General features: G+C 46.7%; 1 protein-coding gene across 2 annotated transcripts in view; it reads right to left on the minus strand.

Moving 5' to 3' along the window:
- Positions 1–5,651: 5,651 nt before the first annotated feature.
- The window catches only part of LOC119444540 (putative sodium-dependent multivitamin transporter), a 113,193-nt gene continuing 95,150 nt past the window's right edge, over positions 5,652–23,694 (minus strand). The window contains exons 13-16 of one of the 2 annotated variants that reach the window (XM_049663417.1): positions 23,074–23,246; positions 14,425–14,525; positions 8,449–8,544; positions 5,652–5,805 (exon numbers count right to left, since the gene is read on the minus strand). In XM_049663417.1, the coding sequence (XP_049519374.1) occupies positions 5,801–5,805; positions 8,449–8,544; positions 14,425–14,525; positions 23,074–23,246 (375 nt within the window). In that variant the 3' untranslated portion in view covers positions 5,652–5,800. The remainder of the gene's footprint in view (positions 5,806–8,448; positions 8,545–14,424; positions 14,526–23,073; positions 23,247–23,694) is intronic. The other variant, XM_037708919.2, reaches the window with a different exon arrangement.

Raw genomic sequence — 23,694 nt, forward strand, 5'->3', positions numbered from 1 at the left:
ATTTTTCTTCTCTCGATTTAAAAAGCGAGTACTGGCAAATCGAGGTAGACGAATGCGACCGCGAGAAAACAGCCTTTGTGACTCCAGATGGGCTCTATGAATATCGAGTGCTTCCTTTTGGCTTGTGTTCAGCCCCGGCTACTTTCCAGCGAATGATGGACACTGTCCTTACTGGACTGAAGTGGCAGGCCTGTCTTGTGTACCTGGATGATGTGGTCATCTTCTCTGAAACGTTCGAGCAGCATCTTCACCGCCTACGGAGTGTGTTAGAAGCCATCCGATCGGCAGACCTCACACTTAATCCCGAAAAGTGCCACTTTGGTTACGAAGAGCTCAAGTTCCTCGGGCATGTAGTAAGCGCCAACGGGGTCCGACCCGATCCCGACAAGCTTGCCGCTGTGGCCGCGTTTCCAGCTCCTGCCGATAAGAAGGCCGTCCGGCGCTTCCTGGGTTTGTGCGCCTACTATCGCCGGTTTATAAAAGGCTTTTCGAAGATAGCGGAACCCCTGACACGCCTTACGAGGGACGATACGCCATTTGTGTGGCATAATGAGCAACAGGCGGCTTTTGCTGAACTACGACAGCGCCTGCAGTCAGCACCCGTTCTTGCACATTTTGACGATGATGCTGATACTGAGGTGCATACCGACGCCAGCAGCATTGGCCTTGGCGCAGTGCTCGTCCAGCTTCAAGATGGAGTGGAAAGAGTTAAAGCGTATGCGAGCCGCTCCCTGTCCCGTGCTGAGGCGAATTATTCGACTACGGAGAAAGAGTGCCTCGCGGTCGTGTGGGCGATCATCAAGTTTCGCCCCTATCTCTATGGTCCTCCCTTCAAAGTAGTGACGGACCACCATGCCCTCTGTTGGTTGGCAAGCATGCGCGACCCTTCAGGACGACGGGCACGGTGGAGCTTGCGGCTACAGGAATTTGACATCACCATCGTTTATAAGTCTGGCCGTAAGCATGAAGACACTGACACGCTGTCCCGCGCACCCATTGATCCTGCCAGTCAGGAAACAGAGGATGATGACGGCTGCCTGGGCGCCATTAGTTCGTCGGACTTGAGCAGACGGCAGCGTGACGACGCTGAGATTAGACCGATCATCGATCATTTAGAGGGCCGCGACACAAGCATACCACGCCATCTGTCCCACTCGCTGACGTCCTTCTGTCTGCGAGACAACGTGCTTTATAAGAAGAATGCTCGTTCGACCAGCCGTGCTTACCTCCTGGTGGTTCAAAGGGACATGCGCGACGACATCCTCTTCGCTTGCCATGACGAACCGACATCTGGTCATTTAGGCTTTTCACGAACACTCACTAGAGTAAACGAAATGTACTATTGGCCCGGGCTTTCGGCAAGCGTCAAACAGTACGTTAAAGTATGCCGTGAATGCCAGCGCCGCAAGACACCATCCGTTAAACCGGCTGGCTTACTTCAGCCAATTGAAGAACCTCACACGCCTTTCGACCAAGTCGGCATGGACATTCTCAGACCGTTTCCTCTCTCGGCCGACGGTAACAAATGGGTGATCGTCGCGACTGATTATTTAACACGCTATGCTGAGACGCAGGCGTTCCCACGAGCCACGGCCTCAGAGGTAGCGCAGTTCTTCATGCGCCACATCGTCTTGCGTCACGGTGCTCCCTCCACTGTAATAACAGACAGAAGGACAGCATTCACAGCGCAGCTTATGGACGAAGTTTTTGAATTGAGCAACACCAGGCATCGCAAGACGACCGCGTACCATCCGCAGACCAACGGACTTACCGAGCGACTGAATAAGATCGACTGTCACAGACATGCTCGCAATGTACATCGACGTTCGACAAAAAACATGGGATCGGATCTTGCCTTACGTGACCTTCGCGTATAACACCGCTGTGCAAGAGACGACGCGCTTCACGCCCTTTCGCCTTCTCTACGGTCGCGAAGTCCAGACGATGCTGGACGCTATGCTGCCGTGTCAAGACGCTGACCTATGGACAACTGACGCTGAGGAATTTAGGAATTTGCAGAGCGTGCTGAGGACGCTCGGCAGCTCGCGCGGCTGCATATCGGCCAGCAGCAGCAGGCAGACGCACGACGCTACAACATCCGCCACAGGGACGTGTCCTACAACACCGGGGACCACGTTTGGGTGTGGACCCCCGTTCGCCGTCGTGGCCTCTGTGAAAAGCTTCTGAGCCGGTATTTCGGTCCGTATAAAGTGCTCCGCCGCGTCAGTGACGTAAACTACGAAGTTGTTCCGGACACAACATCGCAAACACGGAGTAGGACACAAAGACAACCGGCCTCAGACATAGTTCATGTTGTGCGCATGAAGCCGTACATTGCGCGTCCGTAATTTTTTTGTTTTCATTTTTTTTCTCTCATTCCCTTCTTTGTTTCTACTTTTCATTTATCTTTGGGAGCTTGCTTCTTCGTTCATTGTCTGTGCCGGCGTGACGGCTACATTTTTTTGTGTACTTTCGCTTTGCCTACCTTCTTCTTTGTCTTCTACGCCTATTTTTTTAAGCATCGAGGCGATGCTTTTGTTCGGAAGGGGGGATATTGCCACCTGTAGGTAGTGGGTCGAGGGCAAGAGTGGGTCGAGCCCAAGAAAAGAAAGAAGACAGCGCGCTCCTTCTCTGCTCGAGCCAGCCCCGACGGTCGCGTCTTCCAAGAGCCAGCTGCTCCACGTTTATTAAACTTTCAGGAATACTTCTCGAGGCTCGTGACAATATGACGATAATCACATGGTGAAGTCAAAATGACGACGATGGAAGGACCACGATGGCATCACGACGGCTGTATGACGACGACGCAATGCCGACAGTGGCATGGCAAAGGTGTGAGGATAATCGGATGACAACGAGGGTATGACGATGGGCTGGCGAGGACTGCATGGCGACCATGAAGTGACGTCGATTTCATGACAAGGATCGGATGACGAAGCGGGAGTGACTACGATAGAACGACCCCGATGGCATTACTGCAGGTGGTATGACAACGATCGCAAGACTACTGTATGACGAACTTGACATAACTACGACTGCACGATGAAAGTTCGATGACAAAGCTTGTATGACCGTGATGCAGTGACCACGACATCATCATAACCGCGAGCACCGGGCTCGGAGAGGCTCTGGGAGGATCTGGGAGGAACACCTGGGAGGCCTAACAGTCAAACAACTTCGCTCACTAGGTCAGTGTGAAAGGCGTAACGACGGCGGCATTACGAAAGTCAGATGGCGATAGAATTACCACGACGGCATCACGAAGAAGAGTACATACCTAGTCGTCCAAGCTGGCAGAAAACTTGAGAAACTGGCTTGGCGTAAGAGGATAGGTAGATAGATAGAAAGAGAGATAGGCCCCAAACGGATGAAGTAGGCAAAGAACTTTCATGCTTAATCACTACGCGTTCTGTCGGTGGATACGTCTTGTGGTCAGAACTGCGGGGAGAAGTCAGATAATTTACGAGTGCCTTGCACTCGTAAATTATCAGTAATTATTGCATTTTGGGACCTTTATTTCTGACAACGGAGAGGGTATGCTTGCGTTGCCAGTTACAGTCGCCATCTCTGCACACAAGTTCAACAGCAAATTGCCTTGATTGAATAATATAACTTTACTCACATTAGAGGAATAAGGGCGAACAGTGCGTGTGTACTTTGCGTGGGGCATGGTCCACGAATAAATAAATATTCCGAATACGTGGCCTTGCGTATACAATCTCGTGCTAATGCTTTCGTTCTCAACGCCTCTGGAGACTGCCGTTTCGATGCGCTTCAGTTAAGTGCTCAGGTAAGCACCATTGAAATCATACGCTTTAGCGACTTTAGTTGCCTGTTTGCAGCATAATGCCTATATTAACATCATCGGATGAATTAACTTGCACTGGCACCGCTCACAAAGGAACGGAGACGTTTGATATCAGTTCGCAAGCAGATTCGCAGCGCTAGTCTCAGTGGCCATGCGGTCTAGAGGCCCGAATCTGCGAATCGTAAGCCTTTCGCATATGTTATTTCGCTGAATGTGTTCCATCGCACAATGTTTTAAAGAGCGACTTATTCAAGCCTCATTTCTGAATAGCTTTAAATTCTGCAGCAAGGCATATTGTAATTTGATTGTGGGTGGGTGTAGGAGGGCGAAGCGTATTACAGAAATGCAAAAGAACATGTGGCATCATGAATACAATATGGAACCGAGAACACTACAATATTCCATAAAAGTATTTTAAGTGATGAATGTACTTTAGACTAAGACACTGAATTCTGAACGTATAGTGATATAACCATGCACTAGTTAAGCAAAATATACAAAGGGAGGAAAGAGGAGTTATAGTTCCAATTTTTTTCTCGTGATTTTGAGCAAGGCATACGTTGTAAAGAATTTTGAAAAAAGACAACAAATGAACGCATGAAACCCTGTGCGATGCCAGTGTGGCAACAATATGTTTGCGAATGTGTTGCCGTTATCCGACAGCTGTAATATTTTGGCACATGGAGATTTGATCTTGGCCTCCCTTAGCATTCCGTGCCTGCACCCAAGTTTCAGGGCACATTCATAGCTGGTGATGAGTGCACGACAGAGTTTCCATGGCTTTTCGTTCTTCCGGGATTAAGGAGAGAGAGAGAAAAAAAACATTTATTTAGACCATCGAGATCGTTGATCTTGAGGACGAGTGGGTGGTGTCGTCATTCCAGGACTCCACTGGCCATGGCTGCTCGACGTACTTGCTGGAAGAGAGCTTCTTGTCCCGCCAGGGTATCGCCGTTCAGCTGTACCTCCCACTGCTCAAAGGACGTGTTAGGCGTCTTTAAATGTTCAGGTTTGCCCCCGCACCCCCACGAGATGTGAAAGAGTGTAGGGCGTGTGTCGCCGCACCAGGGGCAGATGCCGCGATATGTTTGTCGGTATATTTTGCTGTATCTGTGTAGGTTTGGGAATGTGTTTGCATAAGTCTGAGGGCTATTGCCTCTTAAGTGCTGAGCTTTTTGTGAGGGGGAGGCTAAATCCTGCGGATAAGTCGCTGGATCTCGAGTCGGTCGCAGTAATTTGATGGCAGGGGCACAAAGGTAAAGAGTGGAGATTGACGAGACGATTGATTTTGTCCCGCTCGGTTAATTAGCGCTCGAGCTAAGGCGTTCGCCCTTTCGTTCCCCTCCATTCCCGCGTGACCCGGCGTCCAGGTGATTTGATGGGATTCTTGCAGCCTCGGGCCTAGAATCTGAGCCGCCAGCACCGGTGTTCGTCAGTTGGTAAAGTTGCGGCAGGCCTGTTGCGAGTCGGTAACGACATGAACTTCCCTGCCCACCCTGTCATGTTGCTTTATTACTAGTGCCGCGGCTATGGTCTCAGCCGCAGCTGGGGTCTCTGCCCTGACGGAGGCCGCGAGGGTTAAGGAGACATCAATGCACAAGGAACGCCTCATCTAAGCGAAATTATTTCGCTAATTTCGCAGAATTAAACACGACGTACGGAACTGGGAAAGCATACTCGCGAATAAGATGTGACGAGAAAGAAAAGACAGCTTTACCTAACGAAAAAAAAAAACAGATCACTAGTGGTGACGTAAAGTACAAACACTGCAGGGACAGCCACTGTTTTATACAGCCTTTAATGATTTTATGTGACGCATGACTATGTGGTGTTTTACTTTGGAATAATTTATGTATGAGCAAAACAGTCACCGACAATGATTGCTATATTCAATCAGCTTTCCCAGAAGCTCACACGTTGCCTTCTTTGAATTCACTGTATTTTGCCTCGAGATTTTGCAGTAGCGGTTCCTCCTTCTTCACTTCATTGAGCTCAATCTGAAAAAAATATACATAAGCATATATATATGTGTGTGTGTGAGTGCGTGTGAGATTTTTCTTTTTTTTTGCACAGAGGTTCGCAGCAACATCGTGATAGCCAAATCGAAGGGCCGTAGCACAATGAATTTTGCTTTTTCTCGGCAAGCAGAAAGTTGTTACATATCTGTTTGAATGCCCGCCGTGAACCAAAACCTTCTGCGGATTTCCGTGTCGACAGTGTTGCGTACGGACACTAAGGGTAAAAGGCGGCTATTGGCAAAAATCATGCCGGAACTCAGGTCGTTATGCTCCCAGACTCACAAGCGACTTGGGGAAATTATGCTAAAGGTAGAATCTTACAGGTAGCGCTCTTTATCATGCGAAAGTATACCCTGGATAAAACAGCCGTGGTCATCTCGATGACGGATCTTCACTGTTTCACTGGGAATTTCAAGGCGCATACCTCGCCATGAGCGCACATCTACCCTACCTCTCACCGAGACGATGGCAAAGTGAACTCATCCCTAAAGAGTTTCACGCCATACAGCAACAATACAGACTTCGAAGACAGATATAGCCCCCTTTTCCTCACGCACACATACATGCATCACTAATGCGTGACGAGGCAGTGTCGTGGAGGCAATTACAAACAAATACATTCCCCGTGCGACTTCAGCGCTCGTAAAGAAAAAAAAAATATCAGTATAGTATTTACATATCGCGCATCGATAACGAGGAGTGATTTTCACGAGATAGTGCCTGGATAAGAATACTCGCTTCATCTCGTCCAGAAGCGAGACGTAAACAGTCACGTCACTCTTTGGTGTCTGCTAAGAATGTGACACTTGCGCTTTTCGTACAGCTTAGTTTACCTGAATTCATTCCGCTACAGAAATTTGGAGTGTCAGCTCCTTGCGTGTCTTTGAGCCAGCTATGCACTCGTAGTAGGACGGGCTTTCTTGCATTGGGATAAAGCGTCTGAGACCTTCGGGTAAGCGGTTCATTAGTGTTATCTTCATGATTATTTCTGTAATTGCCACTTCGAGGCATTTTCAAGTCACGATCATTTTAATCTTCATAATTATAAGCCTATTCCATTGTAGGGCGAAGACAACTCCCTCCAAGCGATCTCGAATGATCCCTGTCTTGTTCTTCTTGACTTCAATCGTATGCCTGAAAAAAGACTGTTTCATGAAGTCTCGCTTGGGTTCTATGTTCTAGCAGGTGCGACCAAAAGCAGGCCTTGAGGCCACCTTGTAATGTAAAATTAGGTCGCGAAAATTAAAATTGTCATCCAACCATGTGTAGCACGAATCTACAAAGGAAACCCGAATGCGTCTCTCAAAGAAAGCGTCGTAGTTGAGGAAAGATTCGTCCTGGTCAAGGATTCAAGCCAGCCTTTGAAAGGTGTTGGTTCGGGTTCAAATCCCGAAGCGGGGCGACTTTTTCTCAACTGCAAAGCTTTCTATCTGAGAGACCCATTTGGGTATCCTTTGTAGGTTCGCGCTACATATGGGTGGAGGGCAATTTCCCTTGTCATAAACCTTTCTCCACCTTGCGGGATTACGCTAAACTGATAGCCAAAACTAAATCTCTGTGGCCGAATCAATGCCCAAGATATTGCTTAATTATCTCATGATAATTTTTAAGGCATTTCGAACACAATTTCTGAAACACTCTTTGTAGTAGCAATATTTGCAACGGGGCTACCTTAACCCTGCATTGCCCAACGTATTATATGTGCTACCCTGAATTTGAGGCCTCAAAATGCTGATTGAAGTGGGGGAATCCTACTACAAGGCCCATAGCTGCGTTTTTATTATACTGGAATGAAGTTGCAGCAGTGGACAGGGCAGCGGACCACTTGCTAATTAATTAATTAGTACGGTAATTAGGTTGTAACTGCAAAACATTTCTTGGTTTTGCCTACTAATGTACACACCATGGCCAGAAATAAATGTCAACAATTTGTTCCAAGTTTCCCTGATGTGGAACTGTGTTTGGGTATTACAGGGTTACGTATGACAGAGCCTACTTAAGAGCCTCGGCTTCTTGTCGTTAACGATAGAAAGATGTTCTAGGTCGGTCTTGCACATCGTTGGTATCTTTGTGCGTGACTATTTGCGACAAAAAAGATAAATGTTACAGCCGCAGAAAATATACTACAATCAGCATTGCTTACTTCTATTCTCATACCGCTAAATATGCCTAAGCCGATAACTACGCGTGAGCGGCTAGAAAATATTATTTTGAAATATCTATTACCTTCGCATACAAGTTATTTATAGCCTAAAAGAAGAAACCAACACTACTTCAGGACTTAGGACGCGCACAAATATCAGTTCAATAAAAATACACTAAGCCGTTACTGTAATGTTGAAATTTTGATGTTCGCTAAATAAGAGTTACATATATTTGTATTTCAGATACGAATTTTCATACAATTCATTTTGTTAATTTTACGTGCTGTTTTTGAGTATGCGAAAAGCCTGCACTTTGTTAGTACTTAAGCGCCAACGCCTATTATGCTGACGAATGAACACGTGTTGGGAACGCGGACAGCATACATAGTAACTCTTCGGCGCCGTAAGTCTTGAATGTCTAAGAAGCCTTTGAATAGCAGGATACATTAACATCTATTCAGAGATGACAGCCACTCACAATATCGCTTTGCGGAATGAATCCGTGAATCACCCATTTCTTCAAGAACCAAGCCGCTTGTGAGGTGCAAGTTTTTCTTGTACTGCTTGCGGCCATCTGCATAGAGTCGTAATTATGCATTTTTATTAAACTTGCCTCTTCCTTGCAGGAGGCAAAATGGTCAATATAAATGTAGGGATATATTTTTTCAGAACATTTGTAGATACAACTGGATATCTCAAGTTGGACCAAAGGCCCTAATTTTAAGCAACGTGAAACAGTGACCTCGCTAGGCTCTTGCAGAGGGCACGCTGACATCTTTCATCCGCCGGTACTGAATTAAAGGGCACCGAGTGCCCTCATGTAATGGCTGCAGTGACCACCAATAGATATGACGCGTATTTCACCTTTGTCCCTTTCGCTGCCTCTCCTATTTGTTTCCTTACATTACTCCCTTCACCGGACTGGCCCCTCCTCGCCAGGATCCGGCAGGGCTAACGTTATCTGAAGGACTACATCCAGGAATTCGTGAAATAGATTACGGGTGGATTCCTGGATTAATGGTTGCTTAGCACAGTGACAGCATTGTAATCAATATTTCCTTCTTTTATTCCTTCAGGAATTATTGCAGAAGTGCAAATTGTGCGTTAATGGCGGCACGTCGAGTACATACCAACCACTAGTGAGGCGACGACATACATAAGCACAGCGTACACGATAACGGAAGCGTCAATGATGGTTTACAGCTGATGCATCGGTTCAGGAACAGCGATATGTAGACAAAACTTGCTAAAGGCTAATGGTACGTTCTACCGGACTGCTGCATAGACTTAATTTCATCAAGCACCGTTCAAAATTTCAGCATTTCCTAAAGGAATATGCACACTAGACGACTGCACGGGCCTGACTTTACGGCCTGGGACCGGCCCGGGCCCGCTATACGAAGCCCGAGCCGCGCCTAGCTGGGCCCGTAATACCAAGCCCGAGCCCGGCCCGGGCCCGGGCGTACCTGACAGAAACCAGCCCGGGTCCGGCCCGGGTCCGGTCGTTCATTACTAAGCTTAGTTAAGGCCCGCGTGTACATGACCATGCCTGGCCTGTAAGTAATAAAAAATTACAGGTTCTACCGTATGTGTCAGCCTCACCATCTCGAGATCTAATAAGCTGCAGTATATAAGCAATGAAAGACCGAAATCTTTGTTTCGCCCATGGGAACATCAGTGATCCGGCTCATTTTCTGTGCTGTTATTTTCTGCTGGTGCGCATGTATTTATTTATTACGAAGTGGTGCTATGATGATATAAGCGTTCATGCGAATATTAATATATGGTGGGTATTCAATGGATTTGTCTGATCGCCGTGCTTGGGGCTTCGGACGCGTCCTTGAGGCTTTGTTTATATATATATATATATATATATATATATATATATATATGTATGTATGTATTGTTACGGGGAGAAATATATATACAATGGATATATTTACAGGGTAAGGCGCACAACGCTGCAGCAATCGTTCAGGAGAGCGCGTGCACACCAGAAAACCACCCGTCGTCGTCGTCATCGTCCAAGCACCGACCACAGGATCGCCGCTCGTGACCACTATATATATATATATACATTGTAACCAATATTTTCTGCAGGTATTCCTTCATTCTTACTCATTCATTTACTCCTATATATATATATATATATATATATATATATATATATATATATATATACGCAGGAGAACTCACGAGCATACAGCATAAGATGCACGCACATGTAGGGCACCCCTCGCGTTAGCGCTAACAATTATGGAATAGAATCGAGCGTGGTCATAGCGCAATCGCACAAGCGGTAACGTGGAAATGGTTTGCACCGCAGTTTTTTGTATCATTTATTTTTCCTTAGGCGGAAACAATGTTCATTTTTGCAGAAAAGAAGAAAAATGAGATCGGTTTTTTCCTATTTTCTCTGCTAAGGTATATTAAGAGTCATCTTTTTGCACGTGTCACTTCAGCTTGGCGCAGAATGCATAGAACCATGCAAGGCATAAAGTTCGCGTGTGCTCGAAGGCACAACTTAGGCCCTTTAAGGAGCGGGCCCTAGTGCGGCCCAGGCCCGTGGCTTCAAGCCTCAATCCGGCCTGGAGCCGCGGCCTTAAGCCCGAGCCCGGCCCGGGCCCGCGGCTTCAAGCCCGCGCCCGGTCCGAGACCGACGGCTAACGATGTGAACGGCCCGGGCCCGTGCAGTGCTCTAAAGCACACAAATGGTCAGTTAGGTAAAAGCGGTGTGCTTTTCTGCATTACGCTGGGACCGTAAGCGGAGATACAATATGTGAGTGAGGTTTACAGCAATGCGTAACGGGGGCGAAAGGGTAGCGGTCGCAGATGCTAAGAGAAGCGCAGAAACCAGGAGTATATATATATATATATATATATATATATATATATATATAGAGAGAGAGAGAGAGAGAGAGAAATGCGAGAAGCACAAGTTCGCTATTGTCTTTGGTTTATTTAGTCAACAGTCTCGGTACGTGGACAGACCTTTTTCAAGGGTCCCTTGGAAAAGGTTGGCCCACCGACCGCAACTTTTTGGTAAATAAACCAAAGATAGCCGCGAACTTGTGCTTCTCATCTTTTGAAATACGCTTGGTCCATTAAAAAATTTAGTTGCTACATATATATATATATATATATATATATATACATATATATATATATATATATATATATATATATATATATCGTAATGTTTTTAATCATATTGGTTATTCGATTAACAGTTTGGCTACCGTTAGCTGGGACATATGGTATCTATATAGAGAATTTGAATCGCTGTAATTAGGTCGCATAATTTAAAACTTTGCCCTGACATCACCCATGACATGTTCCCACAATTTATAAAAATTTGAACTAGGCATGACATTTATTGTACCAGAGCAGCAGGAATACACGCATTTAACGCTTTGAGCCCCTCTGGTCGTACCCTTCGTGTTATCATCCGTTTTCAATTCCAATTTCGAAACCAAGAGTGGCTCGCATTGAGAGCACCATTATTAGCATAACAAACGATTCTAAAAGAGTGTTTCTCACAACATTGCGGTGAAAGCAGGTAAATTACTTCTTTTGTGATATTCAGGCTGTCGCATTATGTTTCAAAACTGTTTGCGTAGAAATTTTGCAGAGCAATGTAGTTGACATAGCACGTTTTACTAGAAAGAAAAAATATTTCCTCCTGCTGGTGCATAAACATGAAATCACTGGTTCTCTCGAAAAAAAAGAAAATAACGTGTTTCTTATCTGGCGATACACGACGCACTGCAATAACAGCGGCAAGGTCCGTGCATGTCGGCCCCATTGGATACTTTCAGGTACATGTCCCTTCGTTCCGAGATGAAGATGTTATGTTCAACTGAGCTCTCTTTTGTATTTGTTGGCTTTATTTTTTGGAGGGTACCAAATATTTGACCAATAAATTATTGTCCTTTAAGAGGCGATATGCAAAATTTTCTTGACTGATCTCTTGTGACCAAACCCAAATCGTGAAGCTCAAGCTAGCAGATTATGAAGTGAGGTGTCACCATGAAAACTGTTACCCGCCACGGTAGCTCCATCGCTATGGCGTAGCGCTGCTGAGGTAGACGTCAGAGGTTCGATCCCGAAAGTTGAGATCATATTCTAATGGGGGCGGACTCAAAAATGGTAGTATGCCGTCCATTGAGCATATAGATGAACCTCCGAAGGTCAAATTTAACGCGAAGTCCAATGCTATGGTATTGCTCATAGCTTGCCAAGCTGTGACATCAAACAGAACAATTTTTTTGAGTTAGCATGAAAGCTCGTGCCACAATTCATGCCGTCCTTGATTCATCCTTGAAAGGTGCGAGCACTATTCGAGCTTTCCCAACGCGTCAGTCGCTAAGATTCATCTTTAATACTAGCTGGAGGCCGGCTGTCTTGGCTGAGGAAAATTACGTGCCCGGGAAAAGCCAATTACGGAAGTTAGCATCTAGACTACTCGATCCCCATATTTATTTCCTGATTTGAAATAACTACTTGGCCCCGTGAACGAATTTTGGTAAACGGATCGTCGCAAGAGGGAGTTCCTACACAAACTGTGGACCGAGTTTATAATCTCGATTTTTCACCCAATCGACATGCTAGGTAGATGAATTGATCAATGCGACGTACTGTGGCGCAAATAATAAACCCAGTGGAATAAGAAGGAGACAGAATGAACACCCGGTTAGCTAATGCACGATCTAGCGTAACATATTATTCTAATTATTCTGTAGTACTGCTTCAAGCACAAAAATTACAGCACTAACTACACTGTCACGCGGGCAACAGCATTTACAGTTAGATCAACTACTCCTCTATCGCATGTATACGCCCAATTCTCATCAGTACATCAACAACAGATAATCACTCAGAAAAATCATTGCAAATGAATCTCCGGTAAATAAAGGGCTTCGCATTCGTGCCTACGCTGTTCAGAATTTTTCTTTGTAATCATGCGGGCTGTTACAAATAGCCCATAGCTCATCACCCTCTTAACTCTAACTCATAAGGAAGAAGACAATGTTGCGCTCGCAACGATTGCAGAGTATACATATCGACATTCATATCAATCTCTATCTCTACCAATAATACAATTGACGGTGCTCCTGTGTTATACATAAGCATGTGGTGACCAAGAGGCTGTTAGAGAGCATCGCGCTCTAACTATTTTTGCTTCACATCTTTCAGTGGCTGCCGGAAAATGGTAGCATTGTTGGTAACGACCTCACTGAATACGTTGCCCGATGTACCCGCGCTTGAACACCGTCACTAAATCTTTATCAAGAGCAGACCCTTCTAGAGAGCTTCACCATGTTGCACGTTCAGACACCGAAATCCTCCGCAGAACTCCAACCCTTATGTGTAGTCTCGATCAGTCATTAGAGCTGCAGTTACCAACGAATCTTGCACGACGTGATGCAACACCGCCGTGCCGGCTGTGGGTCGGAGTAGCCTCCACTAAATCATAAAAGTATCCCATTGCAATACCTGACTTACTCATGATAAATGTTGATGGGAAGAGACCATCGATGCTCTCCATTGCCAGAGCCATTGCTCCCGCTACGACAAACAACGCCAGACTCTTCAGTGTGCCTTGAGTGGATTGGACGATTGGCCTTTTGCGGAAGGAAAGATCCTGGCAGCCTGGCTTCACTACTATTCAGCCCAAAAAGCCACTCGAGTACTTTACACTACATAAAGGTGACATACTTATGTTCCTCACGGTAGATACGCCGCACCTTGCATAGCGCATGTTAACGATCTGTAGCTGCAACAACTAGACAAACATGAAAAAGAGACAATCACAGCGCCTGTGAGCGTCTCTTCTATTTCGTCTTTGCCTACTTATTGAGCTGACACATGATTAAAATATTCCAACTCGCCCAGTTCTCCCTACTTTTATAGTGCATGTGAATGCGCTAGACTCACGTTTTCTCTTTCTGTTTCTCTCCCCATAACCTCCCCACGTGCGTGGTAGGAAAGTGGACAAAGTCTGGTTACCTGCAATTTGCTCCTTCCCTATCTGTCGTAGCAGTGATATTCCGTCGCGCTGAAGGAGTGGCTGTGCCGTCAAAATTCTGTTTAGGGAGTTTTGATGGTCTGCGGATCAATGAGTGCACCCTCGACTACAGCTGGGCTAGCAAAAATTAGTGAGAATTCTACATAGTTACGCGACAATGTGCCTCGTTTATTTTCAATGTCTTGCGCTGCATATGCACGAACAAAGCAAACCACACACTATGAAATGCCCTGGCTTCATTCTCGCTTCATTCACGCTTGGTAAAGAATATTATTGTTCACGACATGTCTTTCGACCAATGATGTCAGCACTTCCAGTCGACCGTTAAATTCCGGAATATCTCCACACAAATTCCTCGTAATTGCTGGTCTTATGCGCATATATGACACAGGAAGTTGCACGCATCTATAGATGCATAGTACTTACCCGTAACTATGCTAAGAAGCAGACCTATAAAAATTGTCACCGTCGTGCTCAAAAGGTTGTTCCAGTAAGATGAAATCATTACCACAGCAGCTTCATTCCGTCTGAAATGAAACAATGGTTCTTCACAATATCCCAGCATATGCAATGAACAGATTCTTTATTAGCGGTAAATAATTACTGAATAAGGAAGTCAAGAGTACGCACCAGAACTTCAAATTTTGCGTGATGGTTGTTACGTTCCTTCTGCACAATGTTTGTCATATTTTATTGCATGGATGCCACGAAACAAAGTCATTTAAAATAACAAATTTCGCCAGCTCAGGCCCACTTAAAGGTTGGATTATGCAGCCTGGCTTGGGGGGAATACTATACCTGACCGCCAAACAAGCCTAACGCCGTCCTTTAGAACAGCGTCACCTCCGCACTTCCCAACTCGTGCGCACTATCTTCATTGATTGCTGGAGTTTAACGTCACAGTGGAGCACACGCGATACGGGAGACTTTGTTATGGCTTGTTTGTAGTCCAGTTGGCTGTGGGTCATTCTGAATGTTTGACAGTGCGAACATATGAAAGGCAAGAATCGACCGTGTAACGGACGTTATCAGTTTGAGTGCGAGTGCTTATAGGTGTATTTGCCGTTTGTATGTTTGTCTGAACATTGTGCCATGATACATTTCCCCCAACACCCAACACCTGGATAGCATGCCAGGCCGTTAGCTAGGGAAACATCTCCAGCTTTATTAAAGGCATGTCTCCTCTCCTTCTCGATTATTATTATAGCCATCATGCCAAATTGTCAACCCTAAGATTTGTAAAGACAAAAAATTGACCAGAACCCATCTCACGATTACTGTCGATGATGATGCGTTTAGCAGTAAATCGATATAACAACTACAAAAATATTGCCAGCGTCGAAACACAGGAGAACCTATTCCCCACCACACCTGAACACTAAGTAAAGAGGAATCGCTCAGTTGGAGACAAATCCAAACCGGCACGTATCCCAATTTGCACATCCTCAGTAAAATACATCCTACGGCATACCCTCCTCGCTGCCCATGGTGCTCAGGTAAAGCAACCTTATATCATATTGTCATGCGGCCGTTACCCAGGCGCCCACACGAGGACGCAGCGAAAGGAAGACGATGAAGGCTCGCCTCGGCTCGTGTGTGGATTTTCGCCTATTGCCTGTTGCACGCGTATATATATAGACCTGGTTAATACATACTTTACCTTTCGCTTACCTTGTTACATTTTTGTGGAGGTGCGGGGTAACGCCACGACAACACGGAACTCCGCAGTGGACTCCTCGTGCGACCGAAGGCAATGGCGACGCAAACTGGACTACTGGATAGTGAACGTGAGTCACCTGCAGTTGCCTCGCCGTCTGCAGCACCATCGGTACAAGTTCGTGACCCCAGTACGTTTACCGGAACTGGCAATGTCGACGTAGACGACTGGTTGAACTGGTACGAACGCGTCAGTGCCTGCAACCGCTGGGACCCGACGTTGATGCTGGCAAACCTTGTATTCTACCTGCAAGGCACAGCTTCCGTGTGGTTCGACACGCACGAAGCGGAGCTCACAAGATGGGACCTTTGCAAGCAGAAGCTTCGGGATCTCTTCGGTCAGCCAGATGGTCGTCAGTGCGCCGCGAAACAAGAACTCGCCTCTCGAGTGCAGACCACTACCGAATCCTACATCGCCTGCATTCAGGATATTTTGGCCCTTTGTCGGAAGGTCGATGACAAGATGTTGGAATCGGACAAGGGTGGACACATATTGAAAGGAATCGCTGACGACGCTTTTAATTTACTGGCCTTCAGGAACTGCACCACAGTGGCTGACGTTACTGCAGAGTGTCGGTGGTTTGAGCAAGCGAACTTCTTCTTGCGACGACACCCCGCTGCTTCGTCAAACTCCTCCAACATGAAACTTGGTGCGCATCATTCGACGCGAGATAGAGGCCGCTTAACCTACTGCTTTTCCTAGCCGCAACCACTAACCTGAACCAAAAATTGCGCTAATTCAAGTGGTTGTGCGCCAGGAGTTGGAGGACGCTGGTGTTAGGCCTGTTTGTACATTAAGTCGTGCGGCCGTGGAGCCGTCGCCCATACGACCTCGGGAGCCCACTTATAGCCGATATCGCGACCCAGCAGAGTGCACGCGTACACATGATGACAGCCCGACCTGCTTCAACTGCACAGGGATTGACCACATTGCTCGCCACTGCCGCAATCGGACGTATCCACCGTATCGGTCCTTCCAGCCCAACAGCCGCCAGGATTCCAGATGCCCAACATTTGGGGAGGGCTCTCAAGTGCATTGTAATGACGCAACCTTGCCCACAAGGAGTTCTAGCCGTTCTCCGTCACCACGGAATCGTCGGTCACGCTCCCTAGTTACTGCGTCGGTCCCCATTGCCCAAATCCCCTGGACGCTTCCCGGAAACCTAAAGATGCAGCGCCCGGAGGTGCCACTGCAGATCTCGAACCTAACTAATATTGGAGATGAACAAATGCGTGATGTCGCACTGGAACAGTTTATTACAAGGCTGGAGTCTTCGCCTTCAGAGGCCGACCTCTGCATGTTTTTACTCCGGGACGGAATACTGTAGCGTGGCAGTATGTTCCCTGACGGTCCCGAGCTCCAGCTTGTTATTGCGGAACAGACGCGGCCGACCGTCATAACTCATCTTTATGACGTAACTATGGTGGCCCACCTCGGCGTTGCCCGTGCATACGACCGCTCGCGCCGCCGATTTTACTGGCCCGGCATGTATCGGTTGGTGCGCCAGTATATGTCGCTGCGTGCGAGCTCTGATAACGCCGTAAGGAGCCCACCCTTTCCCCTAGTGGTCCCTTTCAACCCCTGGGCATCCCGTATGCGCCTTTCTTCAGCGTCGGTGTCGACTTGCTTGGCCCTTGCCCAGTGCCTTACTCCGGGAACAAATGGATCGGCGTCGCAAGCAGATTACGCCACACGGTACGCGATCACGCGCGTCCTCTCTACAAGCTGTGCAACTGACGTCGCCGACTTTTTGTTGCGTGATGTTATACTTCATCACGGTGCCCCTAAACAACTTCTTACGGACAGAGGCCCGCAGTTCCTCTCATAAGTAATCGCCGACATTCTACATCGTGCGCAATCCGGCACATGCACACCTCCACTTATCATCCCCAGACTATTGGCCTAACAGAACGCTTAAATCGCACGCTCGCGGACATGTTGTCGATGTACGTGTCCTCTGATCAGCGCCATTGGGACGTTAACCTTCCATTTATGACATTCGCCTACAATTCATCACGTCACGTTGTCACCGGTTTCTCTCCATTTTATTTGCTCTTCGGCCTCGATTCAGTTTTACCCATGGATACCCTGCTGCCTTTTGACATGTCTACCACCACTGAGTTTGCCGACGACGCCATTGCTCGAGCTAATCACGCCCGTCAGCTTGCTCGCCACAGATTAGACACTTTGCAAGCAAGACTGAAAGCGTTATCCGACAGGCATAACCGGCTCAACCACTTTCCGCCAGGTTCCCTCGTTCGCCTCTGGACCCCTACGCACCGAGTCGAACTCTCAGAAAAACTTTTGTCGCCTTACACAGGCCCTTACCGTGCTCCTCGACAAGTCACCAACCTCACCTATGAAATTACACCCCTCCAAACTCCGACATCGTTGACTCGCCGCCCACAATGTAAAATTGTGCACGTTGTACGGCTCAAACCGTACTATGTCCGCGAACCTTAGCCATCGTCCCCTTGTTACTTGCTACTCGTGCTCTTGAACAGCACCGAGTCGGTGCTCCAGCTGCCGGGGTGTTGTGTGACATGCCGATCTGCTTCAGCTTCACAGGGATTGACTACATTGCTTGCCACTGCCGCAACCGGACGTATCCACCATATCGGTCCTTCCTGCCCAACAGCCGTCAGAATTCCAGATACCCAAAATTTGGGGAGGGCTCTCAAGTGCATCGCAATCACGCAACCTTGCCCACAAGGAGTTCCAGCCGTTTCCCTGCATCCAGCTGTCACAGGGCAGTTACCCAAGCGCGCGCATGAGGACGCAGCGAAACGAAGACGATGAAGGCGCGCCTCGGCTCGTGTGTGGATTTTCGCCTAGTGCCTGTTGTACGCGGTATATATATATATATATATATATATATATATATATATATACAGGGTGTTTCATTTTAGCTGCACCAAATTTTTAAAAATTGCCTGTGGCAGATAGCACAATTATAATCGTTGATCTAAACTACTCGATGAGGCGGCCGTTACTTCCACGAGAAATCAAATCGCCTAATTGAAAATTAAAATAATTACGGTAATTAACTTTTTAACTAATTATTTTACGGCACATCTTTCAATCTACGAATTATAGCCGCTGAGTTCGCAAGGCGTATCCACTTAGAACGAATTCTCAGGACTGAATAAGTTTCGAGATATTATTTTGAAAGTGTCCAGCGAAATGCATGGGCGTTACAGTTAACTTTGTGCTTCAATGCATAAAACAGCGTTTTCCTCAAAAAGTTAACTGGAACGCCCATGCATTTCGTCGGACACTTCGAAAATTATTATCTCGAAACTGTTCTAGTCCTGAGAATTCGTTCCAAGTGGATACGCCCGGAGAACTCAGCGGCTATAATTCGTACATTGAAAGATGTGCGGTAAAATAATTAGTTAAAAAGTTATATATATATATCAGTGTAAAATTGTGCACGAAAATATTATATATATATATGCTCCTGTAAATGCATATTTTACCTTTGCTTTCCTTGTTACAATATCACGTGGGCATGTCTGGCTATCACTGCCGTACCTCCCATACAGCGCCCTACAGCGGAGCGATGGGAAGAGCTGCTGGTCAGCGAGAGCCTGGGTGATTAGCTGAGTCTGCTTGACTGGGCCCGCAGAACGGCAGCCGCAAGCGCAGCCCTGGACTCCGGGCCCCCCACCGCAAACCCAGAACTTCCGAACACCCGTAGTCTCTCCGCAGCAATATAAGGGCCAATGAATTAGTTTTTACCACCGCCATCTTGCCCTGCTGCTGATAGGGTCCGTCATTCTTTTCTCTTTTCTCTTCTCGAGCATGCTAACGTCCGCTCTGTTGTATTTAAAGGTGTGAAATTGTGCTATAATGATTGTTCAACTCGTTTGGTTGTCAATGGTCACGTGTCCAAGCGTGTGTCAATTCATTCCTCTGTGAAGCAAGGTTGTCCCATGTCACCATGATTTTTTGCCCTTTACTTGGAACCATTGTGTTTAAACGTAATTTGCTCTAGTAATATTCATGGTTTCACTGTTTTTGTAACAGCGGTAAAAGTACTGGCATATGCAGACGACCTCGCTTTCTTTTGCACGGACAAGCCCAGTATCACAACTGTGGTGTCTAAGGTAGAGGAATTGGGCACCATTTCTGGCGAACGATTTAAATGTGCTAAACGTTTGGGGCTTTAATTGGTTTGGCTAATGGATCTTTAAACCGACACATTTTCCTGGTATTGAACGGACTTGTCAGCCACCAAAATACCTGGGCGTTCCATTGGATGCATATAAGTCAAGTGCACATTACTGGGGAGAACGAGTACCAACCCAAAGGCGTTATGCCCAAACATTTGTTCCGCATAATCTCTCAGTCTTTGGCAGAGCTAAAGCGTGCAATTGATTTTGGCAACAAAACTCTTCTATGTGCGGCAAATAATTCATCTTTCCATCTTTACATAAAACAGTTTCACTGAATATTTGCAACCTTTATTTCGTGATCATCTTATGAGCCAATGAGGCGTGACAATATTTTCAGACCAGTTAGTGCATCCGGTCTTGGCCAGGTTCACCTTTATGTTAGACAATTAGTATCTCGCTTCATCTTTTTTCGAGACTGTTCTCACCCATTACTTCAGGCGTTCTTGCAAGTTAGTATCGTCAACGTTTTACCAAATTTAGTAAGTTCGTGAAATCTTGCTTCACATTCATATTTGCAGGGATTCATGCGTGAAGTGTGCCTCTCAGTGTGTTTTCTTGCAGTGAGGTTCTCAAATGAGTACCTATTCTCTACCTTAAGGAAAAATCTGTATAAAGATCTAATTGATATGCTTTTTAAGCCTCCGTTATACCGATCGATGAACATCGGCTTACCTGGACATGACGTCCTTGCACGGGTCTGTAAAATGCCTATTCTTCCATACACCAAAATATTCTTCTTCAAAGTGCACACTCAAACGTTACCTGTTAAAACCTGGTTAAATAGGAAAGGCATCTTTGTATCTTCGATAAACTGTCGTCTCTGTAATGTACCGGAAACTATAGAACACTGCTTTATTGATTGCAAGGACGACATATTGTTTTGGGACGTTCTCCAAAGGACTTTAAAAAAGGATCTTGATATAAATCCTTATACGATACGATATCTGATACCACTTAAATGTGAAGATGTGCATTTTGACATGTTCCTACTTACGGCGTTGCACAGTTTATGAAAAACTCCCATGCTAGACCGGAATACAGAGTCAATTGCATCCTCGAAGTCACATTTCATTCGGATGATTTCACAACTGTAAAACTTTTATGATCAGAGAGACTCCCAACCTGACTGGTATCCATTGTTGAAGCAGTATATCCTTTTGCCTCCCCTTTAGAGAACTGCTTACTGTAAACATTGTACTGTGAAGTGTTTGTTTTGTACTTATAGACGCGCCTAAGACTGTTTTCGCCGCTATAAATATATCTTATGCATGTACGTTTTGTATTCGTAATAAATACCATGAAAAAAAAAGACTGTATGGCCTAGTGCTTACGATGCTCGCTTTGGGATTGGGGGTACGCGTGTTCGAATCCCGCTTCGGCAAGGAAGTTTGTTTCTTGGTATCGCCACTTTCTTTTTTTCCCTCTCTGTTTGGCGGCACGACGGTTGTGCCCCGGTGCCTCGCGCCGACGCGAAGCGGCGGTCGTTGAGGCGTTGCTCCGTTCCAACGCCGCTGGCGTTGGAACGGAGCAACGCCTCAACGTTCCACCCTTCCACCCTCACCGTTCCAACGCCTCCGTTCCAACGCCGGCGGCGTTGGAACGGAGCAACGCCTCAACGTCCCACCCTTCCACCCTCACCGTTCCAACGCCTCCGTTCCAACGCCGGCGGCGTTGGAACGGAGCAACGCCTCAACGTTCCACCCTTCCACCCTCACCGTTCCAACGCCTCCGTTCCAACGCCGGCGGCGTTGGAACGGAGCAACGCCTCAACGTTCCACCCTTCCACCCTCACCGTTCCAACGCCTCCGTTCCAACGCCGGCGGCGTTGGAACGGAGGCGTTCCCCCGGTGCCATCCTTCTCGCCATGCTTTTTTTTTCTTTCTCACGTGTGCGATCATCCGGGGAAAGCAAAATACGCGAAATAGAAGATAGGAAAGGCAGGGAGGATAACCAGATGCACGTCCGGTTTGCTACCCTACACTAGATGAGGGTGAATAAAATAAGAAGGGAATTTGGGGTGAATAAGAGAGATGAAATAGAGAGAGAGAAGTTTCGAACACATTTAGAGGTTCACATCGATTCTACACACAGTCGCCAAGACCTGTTCGTTTGAGGTACTACAAGAACACTTTCGTGGATTTTTGTGCCATCGGCGCCTACGGCCATGGTCCAAGGATCCTGACTAAGGAAAATAGTCTAGAATCCAGCCTGTTGAATGCTGTCTGGAGAGCTTCACGCTCGACATCGTACTGAGGACAGAGACATAACATGTGTTCAATTGATTTTACAGTTCCACATGTGTCGCACATGGGCGTATCCACCATTCCAGTGCGGAACGGGTAGGCCTTTGTAAAGGCCACCTGGAGCTAGAAGGCTGTACAATACTGTCGCCTCAGAGCGGGAAACGTTTGATGACCTTGTAGCTTTAGAGATGGATCAAGCTTATGAAGATGATACTTCGGGAGGTTATCTTAGCCACCATATGAAGCTTTCATGCAGCGTCGGTTCTGGATAAGGGGATGGGAACTGGTCGGGCTTATAGATGGGCAGACCGGGCGATTTTGTCGGCGAGGTCAATACCACTAATGCTGGCATGTCCATGTAGCCGCTAAAATATAATTTCATGCCCTTAGTAACAACTTAATGGTGGTCTTCTCTTATCTCATATGCCAGCTGCTCACGAGTCCTGTGATATAGGGCAAATACAGACTCTGAAGTGCTCCCTCAAAGACGCATAAGATGGCCCATTTATGAGGCATCTCTTGCAGGGGGTATTTTACAGCAGCATGCAGGGCAGGAAGCTCTGCCGCCGTTGATGTCATCTGTAACATATTGTATATGATTGTAGTTTTCGTAACCGGAATGACAAGGGCATCAAAATGGCTGGTAGATAAGAGCAAACCGTTGGTATAGGTCTGTATTTGGTACCCGTAAGTCTCATTCAATATTAACAGCGCCATCTGCTTAAGAGCTATTCTTAAGTGATTGGTTGAGAGAATGGTGGAATACTGGGCGTCTGTTGTCCCTGGGACATTAGGCAGCCGCGCCATATGTATTGCAACATAGGCGAGTCGGCACTCCTGTATATTTTACGCGTTGGTTTCAGTGGGGTTTCAAGCACAACTTATGACCATGCTACCTCTTAAACTTTCGCTCACTACAACAAATAAAAGCACTCACGCTTGGCTGTATGGCGTAGATACATTACTGTGCGTCAGCAATACGGCAACCTCCTCCGCATCACAACCATCCAAAGAAGCCGCCATTCTTGGAGGACCGGCGCCATACATCATGTCGACTACGGTGTACCCGCCTTGCCAAATGCATCCGATGGTAGCTGCTATTACAGCTGCCTAAATACAAAAATACACAAAAAAATCTAACACACACTCTTCACTAAAGACACACCATACTTTCTATTCATTTTTCTTGATCAAGCTATGCATCGCTATATTCTGAACTAGTTGTAGTAGTAGTAGACATTTATTCAGCCAAAATTAGACGCCCCGCATAGCAACCGCCTGGGCGGAAAGTTTACGCTGTTGTCTTCTTCCCCTTCTCGCCAAGCCAGTCAAGCTAGGTGGTGATAGAAAGGGAAGGGGAGGATAGGAATGCGACTGCTGAGCAGCGGAGACAGTAGAAAATGCAATGAGATAGGTCCGCAGTGTAGAGTGCAGTGGGACAGCTGGGGTTGAATCGACAGCAATAGAGAAACAGACCGGAAGTGGTACCAGTGCATTGATTTGGACGTGCTGCGAAGGTGAGCCTCCGGCACAGTGATGATAGATGAGGGTAGTGTAG

Source organism: Dermacentor silvarum, chromosome 3 (assembly GCF_013339745.2).
Source record: "Dermacentor silvarum isolate Dsil-2018 chromosome 3, BIME_Dsil_1.4, whole genome shotgun sequence".
In the NCBI taxonomy this organism is placed as follows: domain Eukaryota; kingdom Metazoa; phylum Arthropoda; class Arachnida; order Ixodida; family Ixodidae; genus Dermacentor; species Dermacentor silvarum.